Genomic DNA, 24,381 nt, shown 5'->3' with positions numbered 1-24,381 from the left:
GCTCCAGTCTTCTGTACGTGGTGCCTGTACGCCGAAAGTGTCCCGCAATTTTTCTGGCCACCGACAGCATCTCTTGCACGCCCCTGTCATTTTTAAAAAAATTCTGCACCACCAAATTCAAGGTATGTGCAAAACATGGGACGTGCTGGAATTTGCCCATATTTAATGCACACACAATATTGCTGGCGTTGTCCGATGCCACAAATCCACAGGAGAGTCCAATTGGGGTAAGCCATTCCGCGATGATCTTCCTCAGTTGCCGTAAGAGGTTTTCAGCTGTGTGCGTATTCTGGAAAGCGGTGATACAAAGCGTAGCCTGCCTAGGAAAGAGTTGGCGTTTGCGAGATGCTGCTACTGGTGCCGCCGCTGCTGTTCTTGCGGCGGGAGTCCATACATCTACCCAGTGGGCTGTCACAGTCATATAGTCCTGACCCTGCCCTGCTCCACTTGTCCACATGTCCGTGGTTAAGTGGACATTGGGTACAGCTGCATTTTTTAGGACACTGGTGACTCTTTTTCTGAGGTCTGTGTACATTTTCGGTATCGCCTGCCTAGAGAAATGGAACCTAGATGGTATTTGGTACCGGGGACACAGTACCTCCAACAAGTCTCTAGTTGGCTCTGCAGTAATGATGGATACCGGAACCACGTTTCTCACCACCCAGGATGCCAAGGCCTCAGTTATCCGCTTTGCAGTAGGATGACTGCTGTGATATTTCATCTTCCTCGCAAAGGACTGTTGAACAGTCAATTGCTTACTGGAAGTAGTACAAGTGGGCTTACGACTTCCCCTCTGGGATGACCATCGACTCCCAGCGGCAACAACAGCAGCGCCAGCAGCAGTAGGCGTTACACGCAAGGATGCATCGGAGGAATCCCAGGCAGGAGAGGACTCGTCAGACTTGCCAGTGACATGGCCTGCAGGACTATTGGCATTCCTGGGGAAGGAGGAAATTGACACTGAGGGAGTTGGTGGGGTGGTTTGCGTGAGCTTGGTTACAAGAGGAAGGGATTTACTGGTCAGTGGACTGCTTCCGCTGTCACCCAAAGTTTTTGAACTTGTCACTGACTTATTATGAATGCGCTGCAGGTGACGTATAAGGGAGGATGTTCCGAGGTGGTTAACGTCCTTACCCCTACTTATTACAGCTTGACAAAGGGAACACACGGCTTGACACCTGTTGTCCGCATTTCTGGTGAAATACCTCCACACCGAAGAGCTGATTTTTTTGGTATTTTCACCTGGCATGTCAACGGCCATATTCCTCCCACGGACAACAGGTGTCTCCCCGGGTGCCTGACTTAAACAAACCACCTCACCATCAGAATCCTTCTGGTCAATTTCCTCCCCAGCGCCAGCAACACCCATATCCTCCTCATCCTGGTGTACTTCAACACTGACATCTTCAATCTGACTATCAGGAACTGGACTGCGGGTGCTCCTTCCAGCACTTGCAGGGGGCATGCAAATAGTGGAAGGCGCATGCTCTTCACGTCCAGTGTTGGGAAGGTCAGGCATCGCAACCGACACAATTGGACTCTCCTTGTGGATTTGGGATTTCAAAGAACGCACAGTTCTTTGCGGTGCTTTTGCCAGCTTGAGTCTTTTCAGTTTTCAAGCGAGAGGCTGAGTGCTTCCATCCTCATGTGAAGCTGAACCACTAGCCATGAACATAGGCCAGGGCCTCAGCCGTTCCTTGCCACTCCGTGTGGTAAATGGCATATTGGCAAGTTTACGCTTCTCCTCCGACAATTTTATTTTAGGTTTTGGAGTCCTTTTTTTTCTGATATTTGGTGTTTTGGATTTGACATGCTCTGTACTATGACATTGGGCATCGGCCTTGGCAGACGACGTTGCTGGCATTTCATCGTCTCGGCCATGACTAGTGGCAGCAGCTTCAGCACGAGGTGGAAGTGGATCTTGATCTTTCCCTAATTTTGGAACCTCAACTTTTTTGTTCTCCATATTTTATAGGCAGAACTAAAAGGCACCTCAGGTAAACAATGGAGATGGATGGATTGGATACTAGTATACAATTATGGACGGACTGCCACGGTTAGGTGGTATAAAAAAACCACGGTTAGGTGGTATATATTGTAATACAATTATGGATGGACGGACTGCCTGCCGAGTGCCGACACAGAGGTAGCCACAGCCGTGAACTACCGCACTGTACACTGGTTGATAAAGAGATAGTAGTATACTCGTAACAACTAGTATGACTGACTATGACGGTATAAAGAATGAAAAAAAAACCACGGTTAGGTGGTATATATTGTAATACAATTATGGATGGACGGACTGCCTGCCGAGTTCCGACACAGAGGTAGCCACAGCCGTGAACTACCGCACTGTACACTGGTTGATAAAGAGATAGTAGTATACTCGTAACAACTAGTATGACTGACTATGACGGTATAAAGAATGAAAAAAAAACCACGGTTAGGTGGTATATATTATAATACAATTATGGATGGACGGACTGCCTGCCGACTGCCGACACAGAGGTAGCCACAGCCGTGAACTACCGCACTGTACACTGGTTGATAAAGAGATAGTAGTATACTCGTAACAACTAGTATGACACTATGACGGTATAAAGAATGAAAAAAAAACCACGGTTAGGTGGTATATATTATAATAATACAATTATGGATGGACGGACTGCCTGCCGAGTTCCGACACAGAGGTAGCCACAGCCGTGAACTACCGCACTGTACACTGGTTGATAAAGAGATAGTAGTATACTCGTAACAACTAGTATGACTGACTATGACGGTATAAAGAATGAAAAAAAAACCACGGTTAGGTGGTATATATTGTAATACAATTATGGATGGACGGACTGCCTGCCGAGTTCCGACACAGAGGTAGCCACAGCCGTGAACTACCGCACTGTACACTGGTTGATAAAGAGATAGTAGTATACTCGTAACAACTAGTATGACTGACTATGACGGTATAAAGAATGAAAAAAACACCACGGTTAGGTGGTATATATTGTAATACAATTATGGATGGACGGACTGCCTGCCGAGTTCCGACACAGAGGTAGCCACAGCCGTGAACTACCGCACTGTACACTGGTTGATAAAGAGATAGTAGTATACTCGTAACAACTAGTATGACTGACTATGACGGTATAAAGAATGAAAAAAAAACCACGGTTAGGTGGTATATATTATAATACAATTATGGATGGACGGACTGCCTGCCGACTGCCGACACAGAGGTAGCCACAGCCGTGAACTACCGCACTGTACACTGGTTGATAAAGAGATAGTAGTATACTCGTAACAACTAGTATGACACTATGACGGTATAAAGAATGAAAAAAAAACCACGGTTAGGTGGTATATATTATAATACAATTATGGATGGACGGACTGCCTGCCGACTGCCGACACAGAGGTAGCCACAGCCGTGAACTACCGCACTGTACACTGGTTGATAAAGAGATAGTAGTATACTCGTAACAACTAGTATGACACTATGACGGTATAAAGAATGAAAAAAAAACCACGGTTAGGTGGTATATATTATAATACAATTATGGATGGACGGACTGCCTGCCGACTGCCGACACAGAGGTAGCCACAGCCGTGAACTACCGCACTGTACACTGGTTGATAAAGAGATAGTAGTATACTCGTAACAACTAGTATGACTGACTATGACGGTATAAAGAATGAAAAAAAAACCACGGTTAGGTGGTATATATTATAATACAATTATGGATGGACGGACTGCCTGCCGACTGCCGACACAGAGGTAGCCACAGCCGTGAACTACCGCACTGTACACTGGTTGATAAAGAGATAGTAGTATACTCGTAACAACTAGTATGACACTATGACGGTATAAAGAATGAAAAAAAAAACCACGGTTAGGTGGTATATATTATAATACAATTATGGATGGACGGACTGCCTGCCGACTGCCGACACAAAGGTAGCCACAGCCGTGAACTACCGCACTGTACACTGGTTGATAAAGAGATAGTAGTATACTCGTAACAACTAGTATGACTGACTATGACGGTATAAAGAATGAAAAAAAAACCACGGTTAGGTGGTATATATTATAATACAATTATGGATGGACGGACTGCCTGCCGAGTGCCGACACAGAGGTAGCCACAGCCGTGAACTACCGCACTGTACACTGGTTGATAAAGAGATAGTAGTATACTCGTAACAACTAGTATGACTATGACGACGGTATAAAGAAAGAAAAAAAAATACCACGGTTAGGTGGTATATAATTATACAATTATGGATGGACGGACTGCCTGCCGAGTGCCGACTGCCGACACAGAGGTAGCCACAGCCGTGAACTACCGCACTGTACTGTGTCTGCTGCTAATATAGACTGGTTGATAAAGAGATAGTATACAACAATATACTACTATACTGGTGGTCAGGCACTGGTCACCACTAGTCACACTGGCAGTGGCACTCCTGCAGCAAAAGTGTGCACTGTTTAATTTTAAATTAATATAATATTATGTACTCCTGGCTCCTGCTATAACAACCTGCAGTGCTCCCCAGTCTCCCCCACAATTATTATAAGCTTTTATACATTGATGTGCAGCACACTGGGCTGAGCTGAGTGCACACAGACTGAGTCACACTGTGTGACTGCTGTGTATCGTTTTTTTCAGGCAGAGAACGGATATAGCAGAGAACGGATATATTAAATAAAAGTTAACTTAACAACAACTGCACTGGTCACTGTGGTAAACTCTGTCTGCACAATCTCTCTCTCTCTCTCTCTCTTCTAATCTATTCTAATGGAGAGGACGCCAGCCACGTCCTCTCCCTATCAATCTCAATGCACGTGTGAAAATGGCGGCGACGCGCGGCTCCTTATATAGAATCCGAGTCTCGCGAGAATCCGACAGCGTCATGATGACGTTCGGGCGCGCTCGGGTTAACCGAGCAAGGCGGGAAGATCCGAGTCGCTCGGACCCGTGAAAAAAAAAGTGAAGTTCGTGCGGGTTCGGATTCAAAGAAACCGAACCCGCTCATCTCTAGTTCCCATTTATCCTCCTCACCAGGCCTATCTGAGATTTGCAGTTCAGGATTGCCATTACCAGTTCCAGACGTTACCTTTCGGTCTCTCCACGGCGCCGAGGGTATTCACCAAGATGATGGCGGAGATGATGGTCCTCCTTCGTCAAAAAGGAGTCAATATAATTCCTTATCTGGACGATCTCCTGATAAAGGCGAGATCCAGCAGTTGTTACAAAACATCACACTCTCCCTGTCCATACTCCAACAACACGGTTGGATCATAAATTATCCAAAGTCACAATTGGAACCGACAACAAGATTGTCTTTTCTCGGGATGATTCTGGACACGGAAGTTCAGAGAGTATTTCTTCCGGTGGAAAAGGCTCTGGAAATCCAGAAAATGGTAAAACAATTATTGAAACCATCCAGTGTGTCGATCCATCAGTGCATTCGGTTGTTGGGGAAGATGTTGGTGGCCTACAAGGCCATACAGTTTGGCAGGTTCCATGCCAGAGTATTCCAGTGGGACCTGTTGGACAAGTGGTCGGGATTTCACCTTCACATGCACCGAAAAATAGTCCTGTCGTCAAAAGCCAGGATTTCACTCCTGTGGTGGCTACACAGTCCGCACCTACTAGAGGGACGCAGATTCGTGATTCAGGACTGGGTCCTGGTAACCACGGATGCAAGTCTCCGAGGCTGGGGAGCTGTCACTCAGAGGGAAAGCTTCCAATGAAAATGGTCAAGTCAGGAAGCCTGCCTTCACATAAACGTGCTGGAATTGAGAGCCATTTACAATGGCCTTCGTCAAGCGGTACATCTTCGTCAAGATCATCCCGTGCAGATCCAGTCGGACAATGTAACAGCAGTCGCATACATAAACAGGCAGGGCGGAACGAAAAGCAGAGCAGCAATGGCAGAGGTGACAAAGATCCTCCTCTGGGCAGAAAGGCATGCAAAAGTTCTGTCAGCAATTTTCATTCCGGGAGTGGACAACTGGGAAGCAGACTTCCTCAGCAGACACGATCTCCATCCAGGAGAGTGGGGCCTCCACCAAGAAGTCTTCGCAGAGGTGACAAGTCTTTGGGGAGTTCCTCAAGTAGACATGATGGCATCTCGTCTCAACAAGAAGCTTCAGAAATATTGTTCCAGGTCGAGAGACCCTCAAGCAATAGCAGTGGATGCGCTAGTGACCCAGTGGGTATTCCGGTCAGTGTATGTTTTCTCTCCAATTCCGCTGATCCCAAAAGTTCTCAGGATCTTAAGAAGAACAAGGGTTCGAGCAATCTTCGTTGCCCCAGATTGGCCAAGGAGGGCTTGGTACCCAGATCTTCAGGAGTTGCTCATAGAAGATCCTCGGCCTCTTCCTCTTCGCGAGGACCTGCTGCAGCAGGGGCCGTGCGTGAATCAGGACTTACCGCGGCTGCATTTGATGGTATGGCTGTTGAGCGCCGGATCCTAGCCCGTAAGGGTATTCCGAAAGAAGTCATTCCCACACTTATTGAGGCCAGGAAAGGAGTAACGTTGAAACATTACCACCGTATTTGGAGAAAATGTGTGTCTTGGTGTGAATCCAAGAAGGCTCCTATGGAAGAGTTTCAGTTGGGATGTTTTCTCCATTTTCTGCAGGCTGGTGTGGAGGCGGGCCTTCGATTGGGGTCAATCAAGGTCCAGATTTTGGCCTTGTCGATTTTCTTCCAGAAACAATTGGCCGCTCTTCCAGAGGTTCAGACCTTCGTGAAAGGGGTTCTGCATATCCAGCCTCCATTTGTGCCTCCAGTGGCACCATGGGACCTTAATGTGGTGTTGCAGTTCCTTCAATCGTATTGGTTTGGGCCTCTACGAAAGATAGAGTGGAAGTTTCTCACTTGGAAAGTGGTGATGCTTTTGGCATTGGCATCCGCACGGCGGGTGTCTGAATTGGGGGCCTTGTCTCACAAGAGCCCTTACCTGATCTTCCATGAAGATAGGGAAGAGTTGAGAACTCGTCAACATTTTCTTCCGAAGGTGGTTTCATCTTTCCACATAAACCAACCTATTGTGGTGCCAGTAGTTACTGACACGTTCACTGCATCAAAGTCTCTAGATGTAGTTAGAGCTTTGAAAATTTATGTTGCTAGAACGGCTCGAATTCGGAAAACAGAGTCTTTGTTTGTCCTGTATGCTCCCAACAAGATTGGGTGTCCTGCTTCCAAGCAGACTATTGCACGTTGGATCAGGAGTACGATTCAGCAGGCTCATACTACGGCTGCATTGCCGTTGCCGAAGTTGGTGAAGGCCCATTCCACTAGGAAGGTGGGCTCATCCTGGGCGGCTGCCCGGGGGGTCTCGGCATTACAGCTTTGCCGAGCAGCTACTTGGTCGGGGTCAAACACGTTTGCAAAATTCTACAAGTTTGATACCTTGGCCGATGAAGACCTCAAGTTTGGTCAATCGGTGCTGCAGGGTCATCCGCACTCTCCCACCCGTACTGGAGCTTTGGTATAAACCCCATAGTCAATAAGTGGACCCCAGCATCCTCTAGGACGTATGAGAAAACAGGATTTTAATACCTACCGGTAGAGGATGCTGGGCGCCCGTCTAAGTGCGTACTTTACCTGCAGTTTAGTTATACACAGGTTGTGTTATGTTAGTTCAGCTTGTTGCTGTAAATGGTTCTTGCCTGTTGGCGTGTGTTATGTTAATTGCCATGTGTGCGGCATGGTTGAGGTGTGAGCTGGTATGTATCTCACCACTAGTATTAAAGTAAATCCTTTCCTCGAAATGTCAGTCTCCCTGGGCACAGTTCCTATAACTGGAGTCTGGAGGAGGGGCATAGAGGGAGGAGCCAGTTCACACCCATTCAAAGTCTTAAAGTGCCCATGTCTCTTGCGGATCCCATGTATACCCCATGGTCAATAAGTGGACCCCAGCATGGTCAATAAGTGGACCCGAGCATCCTCTACGGACTAGGAGAAAAGGATTTACCGGTAGGTATTAAAATCCTGTTTTTCTGCTGCTACAGCCTTTGTAACTCAATTACACATACAGTATACATCACTGGGAGGACAATAAAGGAAAAGCAAGAGTGAAGGGAAATCTTACACCAAAGCTGGCTCATCGAAATACAGTATGGGTCTAAAGGCAAATGTGAAGCGTATGCAGTTCTTCCAGGTGCTCCTGGCTTGTTCTGCAAGGAAAGCATTATGCTGCACAATGCACAATGAGTGCCATGGACAGAGCAATACTGGAATGCCCTGAATTATATATATATAGCATCGAGACATTGCACTTACCAGTCTACAGAATAATATACCAAAAACAGAAACTTAAACACAACACTGCCCAGAATGATATACCAGCAATACCAATACTAATACACAGCAGATTATGAGGTCTGTTTACCAATTCCTTGCAGTAATTATCATTAGGGAATGCAATCATAATGTGTACCCCTGTAATGTAACATAAACATATAATCTGACAGCAGATAACATGCAGCAAGACTACAGTATATGCTGCTCTTACCATAGATCTGAACTACATACACAAATCTGTGAGTCCGGGGCGAGACAGGGCCGCAAGTGGACAAGCTGCAGCGCTCTTGCCCTCTTACAGTACTAAAACAAACATATAACATATATGAATTTCATCCGGTAATAAAACCTGTGTTACATATATAAGGTTCATTAATGCAACCATATAAATGGGCAGCAAGCTCCAATACAATGTAGCTGCATTGCGCAGGGAGCTCATTTGTCAGCCATGGAGCCACATTCCAATTACTAGGCAGCAGATTGCTTGAAGCTACAACTCATCCCATCACGCCAGCGGGGAAGGGGTTACACCTGCAGCCCCTTCCCTCACCACCCCTGGGAAGCTTTTGTATTCAGCTACAATGAATGATGTCACTTCACAAGACCTGGGCGACCAATCACAGGCTCTGGAGACTGACCCATATAAAAGGAGACAGCTGCAGCTGGGAGAGTATTGAGGCTGAGCTGTGAGTCCTGCACCAGCTATGTCCCCCCAGGTATATGGCTGTCTCTGTGTGCTCATTGCTGTATACAGTTCTAATTGTTATTATGCTGCTGTTTGGTTTTGTTATTTATTCCTGTGTAGCTATTATTATTATAATAATATGAAAATGAGGTCATTTATCTGCTGTCACATTCTGTTTCTATGTATTTATAGGACTGTTATTGTTCTGTTAACCCATGAGCTAAGCATCTGTAGTATCTTGTGCAAGGATCACAGGGTTCCAATGGGAATCTGTTTTGTAGTTATAATTGTTATCCGTTGTGATGGTCCAGGATGATTTTCCTAGTAATGAGGGACTATGTAGGAGCCTTGCCAACACTGTCAGGTGTGCATCCTGGGAGTTGCAGTACAGGTGCACTACATTAATAAAACTGCAGATTAATTCCTTATTGGATTCCACCTCCATGTGACTCATTGCTTTGTACATACACCTGTGCTCTGACTTTACTAATTACACTGCTTTTATCTAGATCCATAAATTATCCAGCCTGCCAGGGGGATAGGGGAGGATTTGCCTCCACCCCACTTGGGCAAAATCTTTGGCCTCCTGGCTCATGTTTGCATGTATTTGGGTATAGTAGATTTAAGGATTTTAAGAATTTATTAATTCTTCAGATCAATCTTTTACTGCATGTAGTCTGAGTAAATAAAAGTATAACTAGAACCCAATGCAAATCATTACAGTATTTGGGATCTGTCAGCAGCTGGGGGATAGTGATTTGCATGACACTGTTAATTAAATGTTATTGATGTGAATCTGCTGCACCAGATGGGTGTGGTATTGAAGGTCGACAGTGTCTAGGTTGACCACTCTTGGTCAAAAGATTGACTTGAGGTTGTGTGGGGGTTGCTGGGGTGGTGTGTGTTTTTTTTTTTTTTTTTTTTTTTGTGTGTGTAGCTTTTGCTGTAAAATGACCGGGAACCCCAATTAGTGCACCGTGTCCCTTCTCATTGCTTGCCATGCTTCGGGCAAGGTGCCTCGCTCCGTTACTGCTGCGCTTGGCACGTTACCATTCCCAATTGTAGTCCATGTGGGAAAAAATGTGACTCGTGTCGACCTAGAGACCCTGTCGACCGAGACACTGACCTACAGCCCGGATACTGCTCCAGACTGTGCTGGATGTTGGTATTGGCCAGCCTTCCCATTGGGTAGAGTCTTCTTTACGTAGCCCCAATCTTTAATACTGGACACACACAGGCCGAGTCCTTTGCCCTGCAAAAGTGTCAAATTGCAGGGTATGTCCGTTGTTGGCTAGTGTCTTTATTCTCTTTAACATCAATTGGGCAAATAATTGGCCCATCCATTATCAGCTGACTAGGTAGATCTGCATCTGCTCGTTACCAGAAAGCTGACTCTGATGCTCTTGGCCCTGGGAAGGCTAAAGCCATTTACATCCCTGCAGTAGAGCTGAGAGCTAAGTGATGCAGTACTCCATTCATCAGGGAAAATGAGAGCCAGCTAACTACTTCATGTAAGTGAGGGGGACATGCTATTGGCTCTATATTGTTTAGATGTATCTAAAATGGCTTTTGGAAAGTTCTCTTCTGGATGGCCACCCATATTTGCTGACCCTGTAGTCTGGAATGCATAAAAATTAGACGTGTGTTTTGAGGTAACTGTTAATGGTCATACAGTATATGCATCCATGGTAAGTAGGAAGGCTTGTGCTGCAATGCCTGCTGACTTATTATGGTGCTGCAGTAGATGGTCACTCTATGGAAGCCTGTTCATGATCTGCAGCTATATTTCCCTCTAGTTTCTGCTCGCTGCTGCCCCCACATGGCTAAAACAGATACTTGATTTTGCCACTGTGATGACCTTCTGCTCTCAATGGAGTGGAGGCCTCTCCTGAAACCTTGTATGCTCAGCAGCAGACTCCAATCTGCTCTCTCAGAAGTGGGAGCAGTCTGGCTTTGCTGTGCACTTTTACCCCTAACCTTACCATAGTTCAGCCATTGTCAATAAACAGGTTCATGCTTGACCACCTATATTGCAGTACCCTTGCCTGACTTAAAGTATCTTCCAGACAGCAGAAGATCTGCTTATAGCAGGCATGTCTAAACTGCGGCCCTCCAGCTGTTGAGAAACTACATATCCCAGCATGCCCTGACACAGTTTTTCTGTCAGAGAATGCTAAAGCTGTGTCAGGGCATGCTGGGATGTGTAGTTTCTCAACAGCTCGAGGGCTGCAGTTTGGACATGCCTGGCTTATAGGATATTTGTAGGCTGCCTGTGAATGGCTCTCTCATTTAGTAATGGTTTCCTATTAGTTCTAAAGACTTTACTCTCCTGTATAGGAGGCAATGTGCAGACTTGAAGGATTCTTTTTATTGAAGTGCCCAACTGCTCCATGTATGGCCCCTGCAGACAAGCCAAATCCGATCCAGTCACATTAGACCTGGAACCATAAATCTGGTAAACTGGGTTGATCAGTGGGTGTGTGCATGAGGTCTTCTGACCCACGAGGAGGCCATGTGTCACATGATACTCAAACAGCTGTATCTGTGCACAGTAACCACTCTCAAGGGGAAGCTTCAGTAAGTAAAGTCTATGGCTGGTCCCACACTGCAATTTAGGCCAAACTAGCTGTTCAATGGCACATGTATGGAGACTGTGCAATCAAAGTGTATATCAAGGACCTCATACATCTGTGACTGTTGCAACTTTCTATCGCCTGGGTAGGGGAGTTGGGAACATTTAGCAAGTTGAAAAATCTTATGCCGCTTTCAGATCGCAAATGCCAGATCCCACCCGGTAAGAGAAACGTGTCCTTACCGGGTGGAATCCGGCATTTGCTCTTCTCTGCTAGCTTTCCGACCCGGCAATATACCGGGTCGGTTGCCATGGCAGTGGGGGGTGGAGGCGGCGCTGGGAGATAAGCTATCTATGCTGTGAATGGGAGCCGTGTCGCATCGAAACGGCTCCCATTCACACTGCACCTGACCCGGTAATAACCATTCTTTTTAACCGGGTTGAATTACCGGGTCAGGCGACCTGCTAATGTGGCAAGTGCTTTCACATCGCACACTGACCTGTTTCGAAATGGCTATATTGCGTGTCGATACCGGGTTATTTGTGCGATGTGAAAGGGGTATTAATTTTCCCAACGGATTGCCAAGGTTCTGACTGAATTGGGAAGATGGCGGTCAAGTGTATGGGTGCCTTTAGCTGTACTGGCTGAAAATGCAAACTGCCGGGGGCTGATTTTTGTGTGGACATCAAATGAAACCTAACCATGCAGATAGACTGCAGAACAGTTAGGGGTAGGGTACTCAATCCTGGACCTAAGGGAGGCATGGTTATTGATACTTAATTCCCCCACCCATCTAAGCTTTTCCATGTTCATAACTTAACTCCAGACAGTAGCACCTCTAGTAGGTATGGAGATCCAAAGCCTGCCATTGAATGGTTGTTAGTCTTCTGACATCAAATCCAGCAATCTGATGGCTACTAGCCATCGCATCGTAACAATCAATAGTTTGATTCAGCGCATTGGCTGAGCTGCAGGCACCACTTCAGGTAGCTGCAAAGAAGCTGTGACCCCTCAGATGGGCATCGGAAAGCTGCAATCGATGGCTGACAACCATTAAATACCCACAATTTGCTGGAAAATGTACTTCAGTTAAATCAAACATCAATATATTCATCATCTTCTGATGTCCATCCTTATGCTCAGTCTGTGACTCTGCAACTGCCAACTGCCCCAGATGATGGAGGGGGGGGGGGGGGGTAGTAACTGGAGATAATTACCTGTCCTACGCCAGGTGCAGAGGCACACTCGTTTTAAACATGCTTTAAAGGTGTATACACAATAGGGTAAATGTATGAAGCGGTGATAAGAGTGAAGTTGCCCATGGGCAACTTCAATCAGCTGCTCTGTATAATTTTATAATATACAAATTATAAATGTTACGTCAATGCTGATTGGTGGCAACTTCTCCACTCCTCACTGCTTCATACATTTACCTCAATCTTCTTGATCAGGGGGTAGCAAAATTGTGATGGGCCCAGGCTTTAGACAGCCCTCGGCTAGAATTGAATGGTTCACTGTGGTTGAATGTTATCGCCATGATACACGGTCCTAGTAAATCTGCGTTTAGAGCTCTTATCCTCGCATACAGTCTACTCTGGATGGTTGCTCCCTTGCACTTAATTGACAGATGTAAGCTGCAGTCTGAGGGACTAGTTGCTGCTGGTGTGCTTCTGTCTTCCGCCACACAATGGTGGCCAGAAATGAATGGGATCATTCGTCTATTCAGTTTCCTTTTGCTCCATAGCGGGATGTGAACACTGTAATCCCATTGTCAGGGCTTCTGGAAACGTCCTGTGACTGAGTGATAACCTGCTATAAAGACCACAATTCATGGAATTGTTCATAATCTGGTTTCCTGACTGCACCGAAAAGCCTCCTGAATGTTACCAAGGGGTTGATATATCAAGCAGTTAAGAATGGCTGTTATGGACCACTTTAATCAGCTTGTCCATATAATCTAATAGCAGTGGTCCTAAAGGATATCCATGCTTGGGCACAGGTGACTTAACTAGTACCTCCTCCAGTTATACTATCTGTGGTCAAGCAGGTATATCTCAAAAAACATGGACTGTTGAGGTGCTTGGAGGACTGCATTTGGGAACCACTGTTTCATAGACTGTACTTGATAAATGCTACAAATAAATTTTTATTGGTTGCTATGGACAACTTCTCCAGTGGTCCACTTCTCCACTCTTTCCACTGCTTCATACACTTACCCCACATATGTGCTAGGCCTAATTGTTGTGTGTAAATGTGTGCCTTTCTGGGTATGGGTCGTTGGGTCAACCACTGAAGGTTGATATGGGCGTTAGGGTGACATGTACTAGGTCGACACCAAAAGGTTGACATGAGGTTTTTAGTGTTTTCTCCGTAAAGTGACGGGGAACCCAAATTAGTGCACTGTCCCCTCGCATGGCTCACCATGCTTCAGGCATGGTGCCTCGCTTCGCTTGGCACAGATAACTATCCACGTGGACTACCATTGGAATGGTAATGTATGGAAAAACAATACAAAAAATGTGAAGAGTACATGTCGACCTAATGGCTTTGTCGGTCTTCAGTGGTCGACCCAATGAGTGTTGACCTAAGTTGTGTCGCCCTAACGACCGTAACACTCCTTTCTGTCCATACCGAACATGTTTAGCGTGGTGGTTCTGCTGTGTGCAACTGCAACACCTCATAACCCTACAAATTATCTTGAGTGCACTGATATAATTAGGACTGTACTCCTGTAATACATGTGCTGCGCCTGCATTGCAGCTGTTCCACACCACCTGCCATCACTGCATACCCTTCTGTATCAGAGGTTGGCACAAATCTGACCAGGCTATATATCACTGTGCAACTAACAAGGCCTCACTGCAACTGTAAATAAAAATGCCAGGCCCAGACTTATTTTTATCCTTGACTGCTATTTCTGTGGGCAGAAAGTTTAACAGGCTATACTTAAGAAGCTGCTGCTTCTCAGCAGGTTGAGGTAAAAATGTAGGGTGGCACAAACATAATGGAGTCAATCCAATTACCTGCGAAGGGTGTAAGTTGCCATAGCATGACACCAGCAATGACACAGTACCTTGCGACCCACTCACAGCCCAAAATCCCACATTTTTGGTCAGTGCTATGGGACTGCAAGCAGTTCTCTGCGATTTCAGGCTGCCGTAAATTGCAACTAACTCGCATTTGTGGGCAATTGGATTGACCCCACTCCCCCCAAGTGTAAAGAAGGCGCTATTAGTGCTGCTTTACATTTTTACCTCAAACCGACAGAAGCAGCAGCTTCATAAATGTAGCCCCATGGCTCAAACCTCCACCATGCCTCATGCATAATGTAGAAATACACGTAGTCTACTTATATGCTGATGTAAGCGAAAGCTATAACTATCTCAGACTTGGTTGGGTATATCGCAGATCAGGCCTTTGCCATGCTTGCTGTACCTGTTTTTCTCAAACAAAACTCTAGTGCTTTATATCTTACTACAATAATTGGACCTTGTTCTCTGCAACTGAAGTGACAATGCAGCATGTTAGCATGTGCCTAGTTATAAGCAAAACACAAATACCACCTACTTACTAAACGGGGTAAAATTAGGGGTTTCTGTGCTTTCAGCACTGAAGTAACATCTATAATTTGCATACTGTAGAATTATACAGAGCTGCTGATTAGTTGATGAGGCAACTTCTCCACTGGCTCGCTTCTCCACTCTTATCACTGCTTAGTAAATGCCCCCCTGAGTAGCAGTACCCAAAGTAGGATTGCAGCAAACAAGGTATTGGCATGTATAAAGCGTGGACTTGATGAAAGTTAAACTCCCATTATATAACTCGCTAGTAAGGCCACATCTTGAATACTGTACACAATTTTGGGCACCATACTACAAAAATTATATCCTGGAACTAGAAAAGGTTCAGGGGAGGGCTACCAAGCTTATTAGGGGAATGGAGATGCTGGATTATGAGGAAAGGCTTGCGAGGCTAGGCATGTTTACACTGGAAAAGAGGAGATTAAGAGGGGACATGATTAACGTTTACAAATGTATAAGGGGACAATACACAGCTTGTGGGGGATCTGCTTTTGGTAAGATCAACTCTGAGGACACGTCATCCGCTTAGGTTAGATGAGATTTTGCACACAGAGGCGAAAAGTTGTTTTTCCACAGTAAGGACAATATGTCTTTGGAATTCCCTGCAAAGTAGAGTAGTAATGGTGGACTCGGTTGACACTTAAGAATGGGCTAGATAAATTCGTAATGGATAAGGATATACAGGGTTATGATGGGTAGGTCATGCACTAATGTATATGTCCTAAAAATACAGCGTAGGAGCCCGCAATTAGGTTGTACTTGATGGACAAATTCATTTATTTTTTTTATTTTTTTTTCCCCTCTCTCGACCTCAAACTATAAATGCTGGACTTGCTGTGCGTCTTCAGAGACACTGGGGTTTATGTACAGTACTAAGCTTTGGAGAGAAGGTACCAGCCAATCGGCTCCTAACTACCATGTCATATACTGTGCTTGACAAATGAGTTAGGAGCTGGTTGGATGGTACTTTAACTCTGTATGCTAGAAGTGCTGCACGAGGCAGCAAGCTGGTTAGGCCTAATTGCACACAAGACACAAGCCTTCTGTACCTGCTCCTATCACCTGTTCCCTCACTATCTTTCTATCCTCCAGGCAGACTTTGACAAAGCAGCAGAAGATGTGAAGAACTTGAAAACAAAGCCCATTGACGATGAACTGAAGGAACTCTATGGCCTCTATAAGCAGTCTACTGTAGGCGATATAAACATAGGTATTATCTGCTTTGTTTCCGTCTGGAATAATGAATGACTGTAATCGTGGTTCTCGTGAGAGATGGGGGGTGGGGGGGGGGGGGGAGAGCGCGAAAATATATAATTTGTATGCTCTTCGCACACTGTAATCCGTACAACACAACCCTGTTCTATCTTGCACAGGTCCCCAAACAACTAACACATTTGTAGCCAGTGACCTTAGTGGGCACTGCCTAGTGCTGGTCTGGCCAACCTGTGGCTCTCCAGCTGTTGCTGTAACAGTATGCTTTACTGACTGGTGGGAGAGAATACTGGGACTAGTAGTTTGACAACAGCTGGAGAGATGCATTTCTCTTCATATAAACTTGTATCTCCTAATACAGCACTCCTATTTAAATGACTGGGGCAACTGCTTACAATTTTCATTTTGGGGACTCAAAAGCTTAGAGATAAAGTGCTAACCAATTGGCTTCTGACATTTTACAGGCTGTGTCTGATGGAGCTGATTGGTTGTACTGTCTCTCCAAACTTTGATGCATCTCTCCCCATTAGGAGATGCTATCACCAAGATCCATCTAGTGCCCATGATGTCAATCTGTAGCTTGTGTGCCAGTTGTGCGTCTAATCCAGCTGTTCTGTTTGTGGTGCAGAGGTGCATGCTAGTCCACGTATTGGTTTGGCTTTGTCTTGCAATTGTGCTAACATCACATGTTTAACTTTGAGTCGCCCGAAGTTCTTCAATATTATGCATCTCCACTTGTGGATGTAACAGGGCATTCGCATATAGAAGTGAGATGTAATTGTTTGTATTTTTTATTTTATTTTTTTGTAACTATAGGGTTGGAGAACGTGCACACTGATTTTGATGAAGGCTACTTTACAAAGTGGATGTATATGGATGGTTCAGTGACATAAATGCTTCCAGATTGGAGGACAAGCAACATCCTATATGGCCCCAGTGTGTGCAAAAATCTACCATTATGTAGTCTCTCTGCCCTTTACTATGACTATAATGGAATGTGCATTACTAAATGTCCACTGTCCGTTGAGGGTGTTTTGTTACACGGTCTCTTAAGGGTAATTAAACCATGCTGTATTTGGTGGCACCTTGTGACTGTAATAGGTTCCTATTGATGGTGAAAAGTAAGAGGTAAAACCGAAAGAAATGTACTATTCATGGAAATCGCAGCCAAGAGACCTGTTTGTATGTTTTTGCGTTGCAGTCAGTTACGGGCTAGAACAATACACAAAGGTGCTGTAATGGCTGCTATGTTCTCTGCACAGTATAATGGATCTGTCTGGTTATACTGATCACACACTTACTGTATATAACTGCTGCCAGAAACATTGTGTGTGTGTAGTATTAATATACCTGCAGCCAGTTAGGATATGTGCTGTATTTGCTGGCGTATAAGACTACTTTTTTTGCCCTGCAAAACATGCCTCCAAGTGGGGGGGTCGTCTTATACGCCGGGTGCACTTCATACGCCGGGTGCCATAGTGGCCTCCCGATGCGCTGCGGCAGGTCATCAGCGTGGCTGCGGCGAGCATCAGCAGCGATACAGGGGTGCCAGCCTTTTCGGCGTGACCGGCCCGTTCTGCTCGGCGGGAAGCAGCGGCGCTCCGACCCGCCCCTTGCACATGCGGTCATAATATACAGTATGTCACTTGGTATTAAGAGACTGCTGCTAGTGACGGAGACAGGGAGGGCAGACAGGGAGCAGGGACCAATCCAATCAAGCTTTGTATACAGCCAACAGCCAACCACAGTACTGCACCATTGTACAGTACAATACAGCCGTCAAACGCCTATCAACCCTATCATGGCACCAGCAAAAAGAAAGAAATATGATGCAAGTTTTAAACTTCTTTGTTCTTTTACGTTTTATTTGGTGTGTGGAAGGTGTGCGGAAGAGGGGGTAGTCTTATACGGCGAGTATATAACAAACTCTATATTTTGAGTGGAAATGTTGGGGTTCGTCTTATACGCCGGCAAATACGGTATATTGTACTGCAGATAAAGTATCATTACTTTCTTCCACAGACTGTCCGGGGATGTTGGATTTGAAAGGCAAGGCCAAGTGGGAAGCGTGGAATGTAAAGAAAGGTAAAATATGTGTGTGTCTCCAAAATTAAATCCTGGGACCCATCTGCTTCCATGATGTAGTACTCATTACACCGAGGAGTTGGCCTATCTCATCCAAGGTGGAAGCAGTGGCCAGTCATGTCTGAAGGGCATCATGTGACTGGGTGTGGCTTTTGCCAGTCTCTGGTGGGGAATGTGCAGCCACATAACTATACATAGTAACATAGTAACATAGTATCTGAGGTTGAAAAAAGACAATTGTCCATCGAGTTCAACCTATTTGTGGTGTCCTATGCATGATGATTTGACTAAAATTTCTGACTGATGCTGCTGTCAGCCATTGCATTTTATCCCTATTTATAGTAACTATAATGCATGACTATGCACCATACCCCTGGATATCCTTATCCAATAGGAATTTATCTAACCCATTCTTAAAGGTGTTGACAGATTCCGCCATTACAACTCCCTCGGGCAGGGAATTCCAAACACGTATTGTCCTTACCGTGAAAAAGCCTTTACGCCGTATTGTGCGGAATCTCCTTTCCTCTAACCTGAGCGAGTGTCCACGAGTCCTCTGTTGATCTAACCAAAAACAGGTCCCGCGCAAGCTCTGTGTATTGTCCCCTTATATATTTGTAGATGTTGATCATATCCCCTCTTAGTCTCCGCTTTTCCAATGTAAACATGCCTAGTCTTTCAAGCCTTTCCTTGTATTCCATCGTCTCCATGCCCTTAATTAGTTTGGTCGCCCTCCTCTGTACCTTTTCAAGCTATAGTGCAGTTTCCCAGACTCTGCCATTGCAGTCCAGGTTTTAAGGATATCCAACCTGTGTTTAAGCACAGGTGATTTAATTAGTATCTCGGTCAATTAGATTTATCCACCTGGACTCTAGCATGGATATACTTAAAACCTGGACTGTAATGTCCGTTTAGGATACTCGTACTCTGCCAGTAATGTCGCTGCAGCAAAGGAAGTCCCTGAGGTGCATTAGTATCAATAGTACTTGCTCAGTTAAGTGCTAAGCACTAGTTATTTGTTCATTACACCCAATTCATCCTTATATCAGAAACTAGCTTGACTCTACACCTAATATACATACTTAAAGACCACTCGTACCCTTTTTTTACTACCAATATAACCCGGGTTATTGCCTGGTCAACCCAGGTTGGGGCTTAGTGGAAAAGGGGTTAATCTAATCCAGTGACCCGGGAAACTAACACGGCTAGCTCGTAGGACTGTTTTAATGGGTAAACCGGATCATCTGACCTGGCTCCTGTTTACAGCATGGGGACACTGCTTCTGGTTGCTGCAGCACTGACACTGAACCAGGGGGTGGGGCCAGTGATGTCAGAGGGTGGAGCCAGAGTTGCCGCTGAGACTCCTGGCACTACTGCACACAGGTGCAATGTAAACGGCTCAGACTTGGGAATAATCAAAGTCAGAACCATAGTGGAAAGTGGTCTGATCTGGTTTGGAACTGTGTTCGGGTCAGACTGGGGACTTGGGTAGGAAAGGGGTAATATTTTGGTTATATTAAATGTTCCCACAGCAAGATATGAGTTGCAGCTTCTGCTGTGCAGGGAATGTAGAGTATTCAAACAGTTGTGTTGCAGAGAGGCTTAGGCGCAGGTCTATGGCCTGAGCCTGGTCACTAGCTAGCTGTGAGTAAGTGACAACGTTGGGTTCTAGGAAGGAAATTAACTGAATTACTTAGGAGCATTATAAAGAAGATAACTGTCTTAATGCATGCACGGTTTGGGTCGTTCCAAGAAGCCATTGATCAAACAATGGACCATGATTCGGCAAGACCAAAACAGCATGTCGGGATGAACTGATGGCCGGTAATTTCTACCTGTATTCTGGATTAATGGGTGCCCAACATAAGCATGCAAGGAGTAATTTCCTTCCTTACCTGGAATTCCTAGATTGAGGCTAGTCCTTCACTCATTGCAGGCTTAATGTTAGTTAAAAATATCTGAGTTATGATATTCCAAGGCTCTTACTGCACTATATGGCACAATGGCTCTTGCTCTCCAGGGGCAACATAGGGTGGCGCTAGAACGTTTAAAGGGGCCGCACATGACTCTTCTCAATAGCAAATGTATGTATTTAATGAAGGAAAAACACTAACGCTAATGGCATAATGAGCCTTTCAAACCAGTTTTATGTAACCTATATTGCAAAACAGCAGGAAGGAACTGGGGGTTGCACGTGAAGGCTGCCTGTTGCCCATCACTGTTCTAACACCTCTTTATGGGGAGATGTAAAGTTCCTATAGCAACCAGTCTTCTAGCTAGCCTTTATCAAGTACATTCTATAAAATGCTAAGTAGCTGACTGCTATGGGCAACTTCTCCAATTGTCCATGTCTCCACCTCCTTTTTAGAAGGCGTAATAAATCTCCCTCATAATTTGAATGAGTGCATGATGTATTAAGGTAAAGCCAAGCCAGTGCTCTTACCTTCATTATACTTCGCACTCTGGCATGGAATTAATGGTATCCGTATAGTATGTCCAGGTCTTCTCGTGGCTTTCAGTGCTCATAGGAATCTTCATAAATCTCAGAAAACAAGGCCCTAACCTGCTATTAATGGGGTATTTCCTGTAGCATGTATGGACAACACAATAGACTCTACTTTCTGTCTTGCAGGTCTGTCTAAGGAAGAAGCCATGATTGCCTATGTGTCTAAAGCCCATGAGCTGATTGAAAAATACGGCATTTAATGTTATGTGACTGTGTATGTTCTCACTGCTCGCTCCTGGAACTACAATCCTATCTAGTGGAAAGAACTTTCCTGCTAATAATCCTACTTACCAGCTCTAGTCTCCTACAGTGTTTCAGGCACTTAGGATCGTCCGGTGACAGGAAAGAAGTCTGTTTTCTACACTTTCCTGCCTTTGCTTATTAAAACTTTTACAAAATGACAGGAGTTGAACTTTGTTTTTTACTTTCTCCCACCACCAATGTAAAGGTCACTATTTCACAGGTAACTGATAGGTGGCTTAGCTCACAGAATGCCAGACTGCACACGAGTTGACACTTGTAAATGAACATTTGAGATCTGTGAGTAGTATATCTATAGCAGTGGCTCTCCATCCTATAGGCTCGTGTGAGTGTCTGAGCGGGTGGGTTGATTGCAGACCCATAAAATAGATCAAATCAGCTGTGCATGATTACAGAAATCCAGTAAACATGACCTGTTAAAATGTGAGTACTAGAGCAGAGATCCCCCCTGATCACTAACGTGCACCTATAGTCTGCAAGCTGTGAGATGGGCATCAGCCACAGAACATGGGCCTTTAGTTAATAATACAATTCTATATCAAAATAGGTGGAGGGTCTATTCTATGCAGTAACAAGAAACCTTCCTGGGAGGTCACTGATCAATGGATACATACTCAGAATCAGAATCGGCTTTATTGGCCAGGTATACTTATGTATACTAGGAATTTGTCTTCGGTTTGCTATACAACAGCCAAGTAGGTAACAGGTTGTGTGTGTGTGTGTGTGTGTGTGTGTGTGTGTGAGTAAAGTTACACAGATAGGTATACCGTAGGGACACAAGTTAGTTACATGTATGTCTAGTCAGTCAATGTTCAGGAGTTCAGCAGGCGGACAGCTTGGGGAAAGAAGCTTTTGAGGCTTCTGGTGGATCTGGTGGGGACAGCCCTGTAACGCCTGCCTGAAGGAAGCAAGTTAAACATGCTGTGGCGTAGCTGGTCTTTTACTATCTTCATTGCCCGCTTTTTAGCTCTGGACAAGTACAGGTCCTGGACTGAGGGAAGGTCGGCCCCGATCTTCTCTGCGGTTCTGACCACCTTTTGGAGCCTGCATCTGTCCCTCGCGCTGGCGGAGCTGTACCATACGAGTATCGAGGAGCACAGTACCGACTCCACAATTGCGGAGTAGAAGAGGAGCAGGAGCTTCTGTGGGATGTTGAACTTCCTTAGTTGCCTGAGGAAGAACAACCTCTGCTGCGCTTTCCCAACAGTGGCGTCAGCGTTGGACCCCCATTTAAGGTCCCTGGAGATACTCTGTTCTACTGTCCCTGATGCATGGTCACTGGGAGTCTTCTGAACTTTCCACATTGTAAGAAACCTTGACCTTGTATCACGGGGCACATATAGCTGGTTTTAGGGAAAAATCATAATCTGTAATTACACAATGCTGCCTTATAGCTCCACTACCTAATTACCACCTGCTTGAAAGTTGGGAGCATGAGTCCCTGCTTTCATGATCTAAAGAAATTCGCCAAAATAAAGAGCAAGCTTTTGCCCTTTCCTTTGTGTCGGGTCAACTAACTCTGGGCCTACCTTCTAATTCTCTAACCCAGATGTTCCCAAATGCGGTCCTCAAGGCACCCCAACAGTCCAGGATTTAGGTATAGCCATGGCTTGGCACAGAAGGTTAAATTAAATTAACCTAGGTGCTAATTAAGTCACCTGTGGCCAAGCATGGATACATTTAAAACCTGGCCTGTTGGGGTGCCTTGAGGACCACGTCTGGGAACCTCTGCTCCCCCTTGTGTCTCAGTATAACTCTACCTTCCTAGCTGGCCAGAATGTGGCATTATCCTAATAAGCATTCAATTTGTGTAATATATAGTGCCAAGGGGCATATCTAATAACTGATTCTTATCACTTGTTTCTAACTTAAATGATGCTCCAACCAATCAGCTACTAACTGTCACTTTCAAACATGACAGGAGCTGTTTGTTTGGAGCACCATTTAAGACTAGAAGCAAGTGATATCATGAATAACACTCATTAAGTACTAAAACCATTAGCCACAATGCTCTGTGGAATGTGTGTGCTATAGAAATAATTGATAAATGTTGACATCCTTTTGGTAGATACAACATGAGATAAAAAAAAAAATCTTATATAAATCACTATAATGAATAGAACACAGATTACAGCATGCATTGGCTGCTATGGAGATTAATAAGGAAAAAGGTATTCTAGGATATCCACCTCAGTTATTAAGAGTCCTGACTGTAATAGTGTCGGCTAAGATCCCCATTGGGTGGTGGGGTGGGTTGGGAACAAAAAGCGTCCCTGGAAAAATTTGTAATAGTGGCCCCACATGGGCAGCACCAGAGGTGTAAAGTCTTGCCATGGCAGCAGCACCCTTCCTTCCCCCCCCCCCCCCCAACCACCACCCAGACTTTCCAGATAGTGGGCATGTCTAGCATCAAGGGGAAGTTAAAAGGAAATAAAATTAAATATTATGAGCACATTATATGATACACCTTTAGAATTTAGGAAACTATATAAAATACTTAAGAAAGATATATTTTCTTGCTTATTACACCAACCGTATCCCAATCACTATGCACTCAATCTTATGTCTGCCAAGCAGGCAGACAGAGCATACACTAGATCATAGGTTCTCAAACTTGGTCCTCAGGACCCCACACAGTGCATGTTTTGCAGGTAACCCAGCAGGTGCATAGGTGTATTAATTACTCACTGACACCTTTTTAAAAGGTCCACAGGTGGAGCTAATTATTTCACTTGTGGTTCTGTGAGGAGACCTGCAAAACATGCACTGTGTGGGGTCCTGAGGACCAAGTTTGAGAACCTGTGCACTAGATCATCTGCAATCACAGTCTAAGTGGCAAAGTAATTTTCATATATGCAAATTATTTTGCTTCTTATTCATTATGTTTATAAATAGGACCACATGTCCTCAAACAAAACAGGCCCCGTGAGTACGTCGGCCCACCGGGAATCTTCCCTGTAAGCCCTATGGCCAAGCCGCCTCTGGTGGTGGGTTTTGCCTCTGGAAAGCTTCATGCTGCCGTGTGTGTGTGTGTGTGTGTGTGTGTGTGTGTGTGCGCGCGCGCGCACCCCTTAAGCTGTGGAGAGATTTTGTTCAGAGCCGGATCTCTTGATCCTTGCCCAAAGGTGCTTACCAGCAATCTGACCATTGTATAGTTATAAATCAT

The 24,381-nt window shown here is 45.1% G+C and overlaps 1 protein-coding gene across 1 annotated transcript; it reads left to right on the top strand.

Annotated features, from left to right (window-relative positions):
- The first annotated feature begins 8,921 nt into the window (after positions 1-8,921).
- ACBD7 (acyl-CoA binding domain containing 7) lies at positions 8,922-21,355 on the top strand. The gene is made up of 4 exons (XM_063921452.1): positions 8,922-9,028; positions 16,244-16,361; positions 18,386-18,448; positions 21,081-21,355. Exons 1-4 carry the CDS (start codon positions 9,017-9,019, stop codon positions 21,152-21,154), a joined length of 267 nt encoding a protein of 88 aa, XP_063777522.1. The 5' UTR covers positions 8,922-9,016; the 3' UTR covers positions 21,155-21,355.
- The last annotated feature ends 3,026 nt before the right edge of the window (positions 21,356-24,381 follow it).

Source organism: Pseudophryne corroboree, chromosome 5, assembly GCF_028390025.1.
Source record: "Pseudophryne corroboree isolate aPseCor3 chromosome 5, aPseCor3.hap2, whole genome shotgun sequence".
Classification (NCBI taxonomy): Eukaryota; Metazoa; Chordata; class Amphibia; order Anura; family Myobatrachidae; genus Pseudophryne; species Pseudophryne corroboree.
Note: the sequence above shows the minus strand (reverse complement) of the source record. Positions and strands in the feature narration are given on the sequence as shown.

Coding starts and splice junctions, on each gene's coding strand:
- ACBD7 (XM_063921452.1), top strand. Junction 16,362..18,385: donor TGTAGGCGATATAAACATAG/GTATTATCTGCT, acceptor TTTCTTCCACAG/ACTGTCCGGGGATGTTGGAT. Junction 18,449..21,080: donor AGCGTGGAATGTAAAGAAAG/GTAAAATATGTG, acceptor TCTGTCTTGCAG/GTCTGTCTAAGGAAGAAGCC.